We start from the raw sequence: 14,914 nt of genomic DNA, 5'->3' as shown, positions 1-14,914 counted from the left end.
CACGAAGATGACGTGCTACAGATGCGAAATTCAACCGACAGGAAGAAGCTGCCTGTGATATGCAAATGATTAGCTTTTCAGAGCATTCACACAAGATTGGTGCCGGTGACAACACCTACAACGTGCTGGCATGAGGAACGTTTCCAACCGATTTCTCATACACAAACAGCAGTTGTCCGGCGTTGCGTGGTGAAACGTTGTTGTGATACCTCGTGTAAGGAGGAGAAACGCGTGCCATCACGTTTCCGACATTGATAAAGGTCGGATTGTAGCCTATCGCGACTGCGGTTTATCGTATCGCGACATTGCTGCTCGCGCTGGTCGAGATCCAATGACTGTTTGCAGAATATGGAATCGGTGTGTTCAGGAGGGTAATACGGAACGCCGTGCTCGATCCCAACGACCTCGTATCACTAGCAGTTGAGATAGGCATCTTATGTGCATGGCTGTAATGGGTCGTGCAGCCACGTCTCGATCCCTGAGTCAAGAGATGGGGACGTTTACAAGACTACAACCATTTGCACGAACAGTTCGACGACGTTTGCAGCAGCATGGACTATCAGCTCGGAGACCATGGCTGCGGTTGCCTTTGACGCTGCATCACAGACAGGAGCGAATGCGATGGTGTACTCAACGACGAACCTGGGTGCACGAATGGCAAAATGTCATTTTTTCGGATGTATCCAGGTTCTGTTTACAGCATCATGATGGTCGCATCCGTATTTGGCGACATCGCGGTGAACGCACATTGGAAGCGTGTATCCGCCATCGCCATACTGGCGTATCACCCTAGGTGATGGTATGGGGTGCCATTGGTTACACGTCTCAGTCACCTCTTGTTCGCATTGACGGCACTTTGAACAGTGGACGCTACGTTTCAGATGTGTTATGACCCGTGGCTCTACCCTTCATTCGAACCCTGGAAACCCTACATTTCAGCAGGATAATTCACGACCGCATGTTGCAGGACCTGTACAGGCCTTTCTGGATACAGAAAATGTTCGTCTGCTGCCCTGGTCAGCACATTCTCCAGATCTCTCACCAACTGAAAACGTCTGCTCAATGGTGGCTGAGCAACTGGCTTGTCACAATACGCCAGTCATAATTCTTGATGAACTGTGGTATCGTGTTGAAGCTGCATGGGCAGCTGTACCTGCACACGCCATCCAAGCTCTGTTTGACTCAATGCCCAGGCATATCAAGGCCATTATTACGGGCAGAGGTGGTTGTTCTGGGTACTGATTTCTCAGGATCTATGCACCCAGATTGCATGAAAATGTAATCACTGTAAGTTGTAGTATTATATATTTGTCCAATGAATACCGGTTTATCATCTGCATTTCTTCTTGGTGTAGCAATTTTAATGGCCAGTAGTGTATTGTATCCCTGCAGCAAGTGTATTTAGTGAACAGATCTATTGATTTTAGAAAAGCTGGCGTGTTATTGATTCGGCGCAACCACTGCGTCACTAATCTACTGTTCTTCAACAGTAACTATATACTTTCTTGAAGTGAAAAGTGTGAAAAGCCCCAGCTGTGAATCTATAATGTTCTTCGTGTGCTTTTTTAATAAAAATAGTCGTCTCCTTGACATCAGGGATAATGTTTATTTAAAGTGTATATAATTTCCTGTTACTGACAAGCAGAATACATTTTCTCTTTGGAATGAGTATTTTCTGTGCTTGTGCTGAATATCAAATTACTCTCCACGAACTGTATGAAATTAACTGTGTCACGTAAGTATTCTTGGATACATTACTTTTGCACCAGAAAAGAGAGACAAAGAAAGAAACGAAGAAAGAAAAGAAAAAAGAAGGATGAAGAGAGACAGAGTAAGAGGGAGAGAGGTAGGGAGGCAGGGAGAAAGAGAGAAGTTGTGTTCGTGCAGTGCGCTGAGGTGAGGCGACGTGTCAGCGAAGACCATTCGTACTCAGTTATTCACATATCTTGAGTTCGGACATCAAACATGGTGCGAGGAGGTGACTGAGCCGAGTCTTGTGGGCCAGACACGAGCGGCTCGGTCTCCCTTCAGCAGGCGAGATGTAACCGTTCGACAACACATTGATCAGCCAAAACAACAATACGACACTGGGTGCCGCCTGGTTGTTACTGCGGGCACGTGACGCGGTAAGAAAAGCACGTAAGGGTATCAGACACGGATGGGGGATCACCCTATCTAAGATATGAGCTGCAAATGGGAAAATTCATTGAGATAAGCGACTTTGGCAAAAGGTAAGTTATTATTACGCAGAGCCTGTGAACGAGCATCTCTAAAACGACGAAGCTGGTCGAATAATGTGTTACTGTCGTGAGCATCTACGGAAAGAGGTAGAAGAACGATGAAACTACCATTAGGCGCTAAATGGTTGGATGTCCAAGACTTTTCGCAGAACGTGGGATTCGAAGGCTTGTCTGCTCTTTAAAGTAGAATAAATGGTCATATGTGGCATCTCTGCCGAAAGAGCACAATGCCGAAACACGCATAAGTGTTTCGGAGCACACCGTTCAGCGTACATTGTTGAACACGGAGCTTCGCAGCAGACCACCTCTAAGTGTTCACATATCGACCCAACGACATTGTCAATTACGATTGCAGTGGACACGGGACCATCGGGATTCGACCGTCGATTAACTAAAACGTGTCGGCTCTTCTGATGAATCACAGTTTTGCTACCTAAGGTCGATGGTCGTCTCCATAAACGCCGTCATCGAGGTGAACGGCTGTTCTAAACGGGCAGTACGAGACCGGCGCAGGCTGGTGGGAGCAGTATTATGCTATGGGAGACGTTCTCTTGCGTTTGAATGGGACCTGTAGTAGTAATTGAAGACACGTTGACAGCCGGGAACCACCTGCATCCATTCATGCATGATGTCTTCCCCGACGGCCATGTCATCTTTCAGCAGTATAATTTTCTGTATCTCGGAGACATGACTGTGCTATAGTGATTCAAAGAGAATTATAGTGAACTCACATTGATGACTCAGTGACCAAATTCTTCTGATGTAAATCCCATAGAATCCATATTGGTCGCCACCACACTCAAACTGGGTGTTGTGTGTTGTCCTTAGGTTAGTTAGGTTTAAGTAGTTCTACTTTCTAGGCGACTGATGACCATAGATGTTAACTCCCATAGTGCTCAGAGCCATTTGAACCATTTTGAACCACGCTCTAGCAAATCAGTAGCCCATTATTTACGCGAATTGCATGGCATCTGCGTTGACATCTAACGCCACCCACCTCCATAAAACTACCAACGAACTGTTGGATTGTTGATACGCAGAATCAGAATGATTTTCGTTTCAAAGACCTTTCGAAGAGCGTTGTAGCTCTCTTCTGTCCACAACACACCCATGACGGAGACGAAAAAGAAGCGGCCTTACAGGGTCACCAATCATATTAAAATACACATCCTGATTTATGTTCCTGACTGAATGTTGAAACTTGCCCTTTGAATGCAGAGAATTACTGTGCTGGTAAACGTGTACGTTAATTGATACAGAAACAGCTGAGTAAAACTGAACGTACTCAGACAGTTTTATTCTCATCATTTCTAAACTGAAACACAATATTTTAGCGCAACGCAATCTGACTTTTAATAATCCCTACAGAATAATAGCCCTGACTAACAATAACCTAAACCCTTCATGAATCACTTACCTCACAAAAATCTTCGTTACTCGAACTGCTGCAATACAGCTAGCGCCAATACTGCCACCTAAATAAAAGATTCTAACTACTGAAGACACTAACTACTGATAGGCATATAGTTAGCAAATGAAAGAGTTTGATAGAGGACAGACAATTTATTTACCTTAATAGTGTTCAAAATTTATAATACACGGAACGTTAAACACTAACCACCACCACCTCATAATACATAAATTCTTGACATTTATTTTGACAAATTCCCTTTTCTGACGGACACACGTCCAGATCGTCCGCTCATATTAACATCTCAGAAATCTGGCATCTCTCTCCCCACATCCACCACTGCTGGCGGCTCACCTCCAACTGCCCAATCCCAACTACGGGCTGTCCACATCCAACAGCCCCACATTACAAAAGCGAATAATCCAACAATGAGTCCAACCAGCCACAGGCTGCACACAGTGTAGTCAGCGATTTTCATACAGAGCGCTACATGGAGTCACCAACATAAAAACCTAAACAGCCTACTTACAGTGTGCCCCAAAGTCATGGTAAAAAGAACACCCCTAAAACAGCACAATATATCCTCTGGCCTGAAATACATTATCCACACACTGCGGGCTAAAAGCCACATTCGGACGTCGGTGCACCCAACGACTTGCCTCAGTTGAAAAGAGGCAAAACAGAAACCGCCACATTACACTACACGCGTATAGTCAGCTACTGACCTGTTTCTGTGTTGTTCGGTCCGTTGAGGGCTCGAACTGTGAGCAATGGCCATTTGCGAGGCACCCAGCTCCAGCTGTCCACTGCGGGCAATTGCCTTCACAACGTTCGTTCGGAAAGTGGTTGCGATGGACCTACACTCACTGAAAGCAGAAACTTCTGTCGGATTTGAAACCGATTATAATAGACCAGGCGTGGCCGTTAGGATATCTCTACCACCACTGTTCTTACGTCGTAGTATATGGCTACAACTGGTGTGCAGTAGACTCGATGGCCAGTCCGCGTTTATAGGCCGTCACATCGGGCAGCTTCTTTCACGATGAGGTCAGGGGCACGTTCCAACAGGATAGCGTCTTCCTGCATTTCTGTCCCGCGTCCACATCGATCCATCTTAGTGCACTCATTCAATACCACAGACCGGCGAATGCACGCTACTTCACTGCTTCGGTTGGTTGGTTTGTGGGGCGCTCGACATCGATTTCATCAGCGTTCGCTGCTTCATCAGTGGAGGGTCACATGACTGCTTTATACCAGTTCTGCATCATATAAAGCTCTCGAAAGCAATGTGATTCCTCTTTTAATGTGTTGACTAGTATTTTATATGATGACGTAGAGGTTACAAGAGACAAATAGAACCTTTAGAGGGAGACAAGACGAACTGATAATAAAAATGAAATTTAATAAGGTCTTATCAGAAATAAGCAACCTGAGGATTTACCGTCATGTGACTGGATGGCGCTTACGTAGCTGGACGTGCTTCCCGCTAGCTGTTATCACTCCTCGTCGAGGCTGACAAGTACTCTCTTCTCGTTGAGACATGGCAAAACCCGTTTCTAACCAAGACCCAGTGGTATTCATTTCCCCTGGAGGCCTTATGGATAGTGGTAAGCCGTTTTGTCAAGTGGTAACAATGTTGGAACTCGATTTTCCCCGCGGACTGATAACCTTCCTATTTCAGCAGCAGTTGTAAAATGTTTATGTGTAGGCGCACAAAGACAGATATCTATTCTTACAGTAATGTATTAAACGTGCTGAAGTAAGAGATATTGTTCTAACATTATGTTATTTTAATATACGTAGATATTTAAGGAAAATAATAAACGCCTGTATATTTAACTAATCAAGTTCTTCGTCGAAGAGTCCAAATTTCTAGAAACCTGTTTGTAATCTGGATTAAAACTGTTTCTAATCGTATTTTCAGGCAACTCCTACGTCGACTGTTGCGAACAGAGGCTAACTAAGACACGTCTTTATGCCAAAGGGACACGAACCATGCATTCGAATGTTGAGCGTGCCGAGTTTCTGACGTTATAGCGTGGAAAGCACACATTAGAGAGTCGTTCCGAACGTGCAGAGCAACATCCAGCACCTCATATATTCTGGACGTGTATTTGAACGTCGACCAAAGAGATTGAAGAACGCCACCTACGTCACTGACATGCCATCTCTCTCCAGTGCAGAGCCGCAAGACGTGATATTAGCTTGCATTTGCCCGCATCTCGTGGTCGTGCGGTAGCGTTCTCGCTTCCCACGCCCTGGTTCCCGGGTTCGATTCCCAGCGAGGTGTTGTGTGATGTCCTTAGGTTAATTAGGTTTAAGTAGTTGTAAATTCTAGGGGACTGATGACCATAGATGTTAAGTCCCATAGTGCTCAGAGCCATTTGAACCATTATTTAGCTTGCATTTGAAGCCCATACGTGTTCATGCCATTTCTGAGCATCCGTCGATAATTGCAAGACTGGTTTTAATAAAATGACGGGAGACATCATATTGACAGTTAAAAAAAATAGTGTTAGTTCCGTCTTATGAAACTTTGTCTTTTTAAGGCCACAACACATCGAGTATCCTTAAAAAAACGCGTTTTTCCTGGTACAATTTGTAATAATTATGTGTCAGTTAATAACATATCTACGATTAAAGCTTGGTATGATGCGGAGTATGGTCACAAATCAATGCGTGATAAGTAGAGGTGTAGATTTATAAGGTGTCACGTAATGTGTTTTTACTTTGCACTGAATAACAACATTTTGTTGTTAACAATGGCATTTTCGAAAAGGTGCTGATACTTTCACATCAGTTTCATGAAAGTATATTCTATAACATTCGATGTTTCTTAGGAGTGAGTTTGTTCCACTAGCTTAATCTACAAGACAGCTTGCACCAAATGTAGTAAGACATTTCGCACATTCGTATTTTAAGTTTTGTATTTCACTTGCTGTAAAGATTCTGCTATGAATAATAACAGTGATCAAGTAAGAATGGTGTTAGAATTTTACTAGAAAGTGGGGGCGATGAAGTAATTCTTACGTTATGTGGATAACTATTGTAAATTTGTCCCGGGTTCGATTCCCGGCCGGGTTGGGAATTTTCTCTGCCCGGGGACTGGGTGTTTGTATTGTCTAAAGACCGATGGCCTCAGCAGTTTGAAAAAAGAAATCATGACTAGCATATGAATAAGGGAGGAAATGTGCGTTTTCGAGCAATGTAGGAATTTTACGCCAATGTAGGAATTTCGTTCGTAAACAGAATGATATACGTGCCAGCTGGAGCACGTTGCAACCGCGTATACCACGTTGAGGTACACGTACGTATGCAGAAGTCGCATCGTTTCTGAGCGTTCAGTAGCATGCTGAGCTAGCCACGCTCAACGTTGACTTTCGAAAGCAGGGTCCGTGTGCCAACGGCTTTACGCTCAGAAAGCAGATCTACACGTCAAGAGTGTTACGTTAACAGGTTATTTAAAAGCTATTACGTAGAACAGTTTCTTAATTACGACTAGAAAATGTAAGCATTGCAGTTTCTGCGATACTTTTACTATCATCCGGTTTCCGTCTAATGCTCACGTCAGACAAAATTATCGCCGTTCAAAGCGAGTATCCACTGGGGGACTGTGCGAAAGCACTCTGACGCACAATCTTAGAAAGCAAAAAGGGTTTGCTGAGTAGTTCACACGCACTCTATCGCCTTTGAGCATGATACTATTGTCTCACGTCGGCCTTGTAAACAAAAAACCGGTTAACTGGGTAGATAAATACTGTGTAAGACTTGTTTTCCTTTTTTTACAGGACTTCCCTGTCGTAGTTTAGAGCCTTTCGACGTATGTTACTTAAGCGTTTGATTTAACGCAACTCTTGTTTCCTATCTTTTTTAAGTATTCTGTTAACTGTGTATAGAGTGACTTGTTCCATATTCCGGTAGGTTTTCCTCATACTGAACCTGACAAAATATATGAATTCCCATGAGTCGTTGAGAAGCACAAACGAACCCATACGAATTCTGCTGAAAGGTGTTTACGACAGGTAAATCCATGGATTGTCAACGGCCTTGGCGCATTGGTAACACCCGTTCCCGTCAGATCACCGATGTTAAGCGCTGTCGGGTTGGGCTAGCACTTGGATGGATGACCATCCGGTCTGCCGAGCGCTGTTGGCAAGCGGCGTGCACCACTCAGCCCATGGCAAACTGACGAGTACTTGATTGAGATGACAGGCATCTTATCTGCATGGCTGTAATGGGTCGTGCAGCCACGTCTCGATCCCTGAGTCAACAGAAGGGGACGTTTTCAAGACAACAACCATCTGCACGAACAGTTCGACGACGATTGCAGCAGCATGGACTATCAGCTCGGAGACCATGGCTGCGGTTACCCTTGACGCTGCATCACAGACAGGAGCGCCTGCGATGGTGTACTCAACGACGAACCTGGGTGCACGAATGGCAAAACGTCATTTTTCAGATGAATCCAGGTTCTGTTTACAGCATCATGATGGTCGCATCCGTATTTGGCAACATCGCGGTGAACGCACATTGGAACGTGTATTCGTCATCGCCATGCTGGCGTATCACCCTACGTTATGGTATGGGGTGCCATTGGTTACACGTTTCGTTCACCTCTTGTTCGCATTGACGGAGGGCGCTGATGACCTCGATGTTGAGCGCCCATAAGCCCCAACACACCACCGCATTGACGGCACTTGAACAGTGGACGGTACGTTTCAGATGTGTTACGACCCGTGGCTCTACCCTTCATTCGAACCCTGCGAAACCCTACATTTCAGCAGGATAATGCACTACCGCATGTTGCAGGTCCTGTACAGGCCTATCTGGATACAGAAAAAGTTCGACTGCTGCCCTGGCCAGCACATTCTCCAGATCTCTCACCAATTGAAAACGTTTGGCCAATGGTGGCCAAGCAACTGGCTCGTCACAATACGCCAGTCACTACTCTTGATTAACCGTGGTATTGTGTTGAAGCTGTATGGGCAGCTGTACCTGTACACGCCATCCAAGCTCTGTTTGACTCAATGCCCAGGCTTATCAAGGCCGTTATTACTGCCAGAGGTGGTTGTTCCGAGTACTGATTTCTCAGGATCTATGCACCCAATCTGCGTGAAAGTGTAATCACATGTTAGTTCTAGTATAATATATTTGTCCAATACCCGTTTATCATCTGCATTTCTTCTTGGTGTAGCAATTTTAATGGCCAGTAGTGTGTCTGTATACAGGATCAGCATTAATAAAGCCGACAAACTACAGGTACGCTTTCTTGACTGGAGATGGAGGGAAAAAGGGCCTATGAACATGTGTCCGGAAATAGCTTGCGTATAACGACAACAAATGGTCGTGGAAAACAGTAAGAGCTGCATCGCATCCACGTCACAACATATTTCCATGGGATTGTAGGTAATAGGGATAGTAGCGGCTGCCATGCAGGATACACATAATCATACTCTTGGTTACACCATGTTGGCGGGACACTTTCCTGGAGCTTGTACTAGGGTTCCTCTCAATATCCTGCAGGACCTGGTCTTCATATCCTGTGTACGCGCAGTCCACCGCCTCCCTGCACGTTCGTCTGTCTAAAAGGACGCATGATCACACAAATTCTCAAAAAAGACATGAAACGTTGTGTGATGTGGTTGGCGTCTGTGAGGGTACTCGTTTTGGTATAGCCATGCAGCCTCTCGACCGTTTCCATCTGCTAGGCCGCACACAAGCACCACCTCGGCTTGTTCCTGGCATGAATACCGGAGGATTCTGCTGCTTACAATACCTTGGGTCAATCACACACCCTGCAACCCAGAAGGAATACACGGAACGGCGTCAGAGGAACTCTCATTCGTCAGTGCCATCTACCGTGGCAACGCTGCATTTCCGGATACATGTTCATAGGACTTTGTTTCCTCCATTTCCAGCCGGGAACCAGTACATGCAGTTTATCAGGATTATTAATGTTCAAGCTGTATATACGTTAAAACTTATGAAGGTAAAGCTACAGAGAGTGAGACTGACATGAGTAATTGCCAGAAATCGTTCTTCAAGCGCAGTATCTACATCGGCATATACATTTATACTCCGCAAGCCACCCAACGGTGTGTGGCGGAGGCCTCTTTACGTGCCACTGTCATTACCTCCCTTTCCTGTACCAGTCGCGTATGGGTCGCGGGAAGAACGACTCCCGGAAAGCCTCCGTTCGCGCTCGAATCTCTCTAATTTTACATTCGCGATCTCCTCGTGAGGTATAAGTAGGGGGAAGCAATATATTCGATACCTCATACAGAAACGCACCCTCTCGAAACCTGGACAGCAAGCTACACCGCGATACAGAGCGCCTCTCTTGCAGAGTCTGCCACTTGAGTTTGCTAAACATCTCCGTAACGCCATCACGCGTACCAAATAACCCTGTGACGAAACGCGCCGCTCTTCTTTGGATCTTCTCTATCTCCTTTGTCAACACGACCTTGTAAGGATCCCACACTGCTGAGCAATGCTCAAGGTCGAACAAGTGTTTTGTAAGCCACCTCCTTTGTTGATGGACTACATTTTCTAAGGACTCTCCCAATGAATCTCAACCTGGCACCCGCCTTACCAACAAATAATTTTATATGATCATGCCACTTCAAATCGTTCCGTACGCATACTCCCAGATATTTTACAGAAGTAACTGCTACCAGTGTTTGTTCCGCTATCATATAATCATACAATAAAGGATCCTTCTTTCTATGTATTTGCAAAACATTACATTTGTCTATGTTAAGGGTCAGTTGTCACTCCCTGCACCAAGTGCCTATCCGCTGCAGATCTTCCTGCATTTCGCTGCAATTTTCTAATGCTGCAACTTCTCTGTATACTACAGCATCATCCGCGAAAAGCCGCATGGAACTTCCGACACGAACAGGAAAAGGGAGGAAGCGGCTCGGAGCACGGGATTTGCACAGCGGTCTAGGGCGCTGCAGTCATGGACTGTGCGGCTGGTCCCGGCGGAGGTTCTAGTCCTCCCTCGGGCGTGGGTGTGTGTGTTTGTCCTTAGGATAATTTAGGTTAAGTAGTGTGTAAGCTTAGGGACTGATGACCTTAGCAGTTAAGTCCCATAATATTTCACACACATTTGAACATTTTTGAGGAGGTGGCTAGGAGGGTGGCTCCGCCAGGCACTGTAATGCAGCTTACGGTGTAGAGATGTAGATGACGTCGGCCACTTACCCGAAAGATGTTGGCGATGGCGGGGAACATGTCGCAAAACGTTTTGGTGAGCATTTCGCCGGTGGTGGGGTTGAGCAGGCGCTTCCCCCAGTAGCGGAACTCGCCGTCGGGGTGCTGCAGGCAGTGCGCCTCCACACCGAAGGCGCAGCTGGCGATGACGTCGGTGGAGTAGCGAGCCAGCACGTCGCGGAACTCCACCTCCCCGGCGCTGCCCAGCACTTCCAACAACTCACGGCCGCATTTCTCCATAGTCTGCGCAAGCACAGCCGCCAACTGCAAAAGTCTCCTCTCTCGCGCTTAAAAATAAAACGCCTTGCAGCACCACAACACACTAGAATAATAATGTTCCCTGCAGTGGGGGACAAAAATACGGAAATACCAAAAACAAAACATACATTGAAGGTCCAAAGACACTGGTATAGGCATGCGTATTCAAATACAGATATCTAAATAGGCAGAATACGGTTCTGCGGTCGGCAACGCCTGTATAAGACAAGTGTCCGGCGCAGTTGTTAGATAGGTTACTACTGCTACAATGGCAGGTTATCAAGATTTAATTGAGCTTGAACGTGGTGTTATAGTCGGCGAACCAGAGATGGGACATAACATGTCCGAGGTAGCAATGAAGTGGGGATTTTCAAGTACGACCATTACACGAGTGTAGCCGTGAATATCAGGAAACCGATAAAAAGTCAAAACTCCGATATCGCCGCAGTCGGAAAAAGATCCTTCAAGAACTGGACCAAAGACGACTGACGAGAATCGTTCAACGTAACAGAATTGCAACCCTTCCGCAAATTGCTGTAAATTTCAATATTGGACCATCAGAAAGCGTCAGCGTGTGAACCATTCAATGAAACATCATCGATATACACTCCTGGAAATTGAAATAAGAACACCGTGAATTCATTGTCCCAGGAAGGGGAAACTTTATTGACACATTCCTGGGGTCAGATACATCACATGATCTGGCTGCTATTCTCCCATGGAGACGATCGTAGAGATGCTGGATGTAGTCCTGTGGAACGGCTTGCCATGCCATTTCCACCTGGCGCCTCAGTTGGACCAGCGTTCGTGCAGGACGTGCAGACCGCGTGAGACGACGCTTCATCCAGTCACAAACATGCTCAATGGGGGACAGATCCGGAGATCTTACTGGCCAGGGTAGTTGACTTACACCTTCTAGAGCACGTTGGGTGGCACGGGATACATGCGGACGTGCATTGTCCTGTTGGAACAGCAAGTTCCCTTGCCGGTCTAGGAATGGTAGAACGATGGGTTCGATGACGGTTTGGATGTACCGTGCACTATTCAGTGTCCCCTCGACGATCACCAGAGGTGTACGGCCAGTGTAGGAGATCGCTCCCCACACCATGATGCCGGTTGTTGGCCCTGTGTGCCTCGGTCTTATGCAGTCCTGATTGTGGCGCTCACCTGCACGGCGCCAAACACGCATACGACCATCATTGGCACCAAGGCAGAAGCGACTCTCATCGCTGAAGACGACACGTCTCCATTCGTCCCTTCATTCACGCCTGTCGCGACACCACTGGAGGCGGGCTGCACGATGTTGGGGCGTGAGCGGAAGACGGCCTAACGGTGTGCGGGACCGTAGCCCAGCTTCATGGAGACGGTTGCAAATGGTCCTCGCCGATACCCCAGGAGCAACAGTGTCCCTAATTTGCTGGGAAGTGGCGGTGCGGTCCCCTACGGCACTGCGTAGCATCCTACGGTCTTGGCGTGCATCCGTGCGTCGCTGCGGTCCGGTCCCAGGTCGACGGCCACGTGCACCTTCCGCCGACCACTGGCGACAACATCGATGTACTGTGGAGACCTCACACAACCACGTGTTGAGCAATTCGGCGGTACGTCCACCCGGCTTCCCGCATGCCCACTATACGCCCTCGCTCAAAGTCCGTCAACTGCACATACGGTTCACGTCCACGCTGTCGCGGCATGCTACCAGTGTTAAAGACTGCGATGGAGCTCCGTATGCCACGGCAAACTGGCTGACACTGACGGCGGCGATGCACAAATGCTGCGCAGCTAGCGCCATTCGACGGCCAACACCGCGGTTCCTGGTGTGTCCACTGTGCCGTGCGTGTGATCATTGCTTGTACAGCCCTCTCGCAGTGTTCGGAGCAAGTATGGTGGTCTGACACACCGGTGTCAATGTGTTCTTTTTTCCATTTCCAGGAGTGTAGGCTTTCGAAGTCGAAGGCCTGATCGTGTACCCTTGATGACTGCACTACGCAGAGCTTTACGCTTCGCCTGGGCCCGTCAACACCGAAACTGGACTGTTATGATTGAAAACATGTTGCCTGGACGGACGAGTCTCGTTCCAAATTGTATCGAGCAGATAGACCTGTACGGGTATGGAGATAACCTCATGAATTGATGGATCCTGCATGTCAGCAGGGCACTATTCAAGCTGGTGGAGGCTCTGTAATGGTGTGGGGCGTCTGTAGTTGGAGTCATATCGGACCCCTGATACGTCTAGATACGACTCTGACAGGTGACACGTACCTAAGCACGCTGTCTGATCACCTGCATCCATTCATGTCCATTGTGCATTCCGACGGACTTAGGCAATTCCTGCAGGACAGTACGACACCGTATACGTCCAGAATTGCTACAGAGTGGCTCCAGGAACACTGTTCTGAATTTAAACAGTTGCACTGGTCTTCAAACTCCCCTGATATGAACATTATTGAGCGTATCTGGGATGCCTTGCAACGTGATGTTGAGAACAGATCTCCACCCCCTCGTACTCTTGCGGATTTAGGGACAGTCCTTCAGGATTCATGGAGTCAATTGCCTCCAGCACTACTTCAGACATTAGTCGAGTCCATGCCGAGTCTTTTTGGGGCACTTCTGCTTGCTGGCGGGAGCCCTACACGATATTAGGCAGGTTTACCAGTTTCTTTGGCTCTTCAGTGTATTTCCATGTCCAATAAGATTCAGGAAAACCGTTGGCACCCAAAACAGCTTCCATTCGTCTCGAAATGAATAAACACAGGTGCTGTATGGTTTTCAAAGTTTTACACTGTTGTATCTTTCAGTGCAATCTACGAAAACCGCCGTGTTGTTCTCTAACCAAAATTGATATAATAAATCTTATACCATTCTTCGTGCAAAACAGTGACAACTTCAGATGACGACAAAGGAGGTGGACAGCGATCACGAACCTTCCCTCCACACCATAAAGTCTCATTTATATTGTGGGCTGATCAAAGTGCAGGTGCGACAAATAATCCTCGAGCTCACAACCAATAAACAAATACTGTATCAAGGAATAGAAATGATCAGCCAAAGTGGTTACATAATCCTTGGCAGTAATAAGACGTTGGGCGGGGCGGTGTGGCCGAGCGCTTCTAGGCGCTTCAGTCTGGAACCGCGCGACCGCTACGGTCGCAGGTTCGAATTCTGCCTCGGGCATGGATGTGTGTAATGTCCATAGGTTAGTTAGATTTAAGTAGTTCTAATTTCTAGGGGACTGATAACCTCAGATTTTAAGTCCCATAGTGCTCAGTGTCATTTGAAGCACTTTAATAAGACCTTGCATTCCAAGGGGCCCATGGAATACCATGATATGGCTTCCCAAATCATAACCGAACGGTCAACTCATTTTGCCCTTGGAACATGAACTCGCCCAGAAATTATAAATAGTGTGAAACTAAACTCATCTTACCAAATTCACTTCCTTCAGTTGCTTCCGTAGTCCAGATTTTATGGCTTCAGCACCACGTTTACCTGTGATGGGCATTTACTTCACCGATGAGTGGGTTTAGGTTTCAAGCTCAACTTGCAGTTCCCTGCTTGTAAAGCTCCCTTCCGTTCCGTTTTGGTGCTGACAGGGCTGCGTGTACGACATTCAGATCTGCAGCAATGTTTACAGCTGTCTTCTCTTATTTTTCGTCACAGTTCTCTTCAATGCCTGACGATAACGATTACTCGAGACACATTAGTCGCGTTTAGACTCTTGACATACCAGACCTTCTGAAGGAAGAAAGACTGAGTTTAGCGCCCCACCGACATAGAGGTCATTAGAGACGGA

General features: G+C 46.8%; 1 protein-coding gene across 2 annotated transcripts in view; it reads right to left on the bottom strand.

Annotated features, from left to right (window-relative positions):
• LOC126273068 (probable cytochrome P450 6a14) overlaps nt 1-14,914 on the bottom strand; it is a 97,511-nt gene that overhangs the window by 42,428 nt on the left and 40,169 nt on the right. For both annotated transcript variants that reach the window (XM_049976473.1, XM_049976474.1), the window contains exon 3: nt 10,858-11,109. In XM_049976473.1, coding sequence (XP_049832430.1) covers nt 10,858-11,109 — 252 coding nt within the window. The remainder of the gene's footprint in view (nt 1-10,857; nt 11,110-14,914) is intronic.

Source organism: Schistocerca gregaria, chromosome 5, assembly GCF_023897955.1.
Source record: "Schistocerca gregaria isolate iqSchGreg1 chromosome 5, iqSchGreg1.2, whole genome shotgun sequence".
Taxonomy (NCBI): domain Eukaryota; kingdom Metazoa; phylum Arthropoda; class Insecta; order Orthoptera; family Acrididae; genus Schistocerca; species Schistocerca gregaria.
The sequence above is the reverse complement of the archived record's forward strand: the minus strand, read 5'-3'. Positions and strand labels throughout refer to the sequence as shown.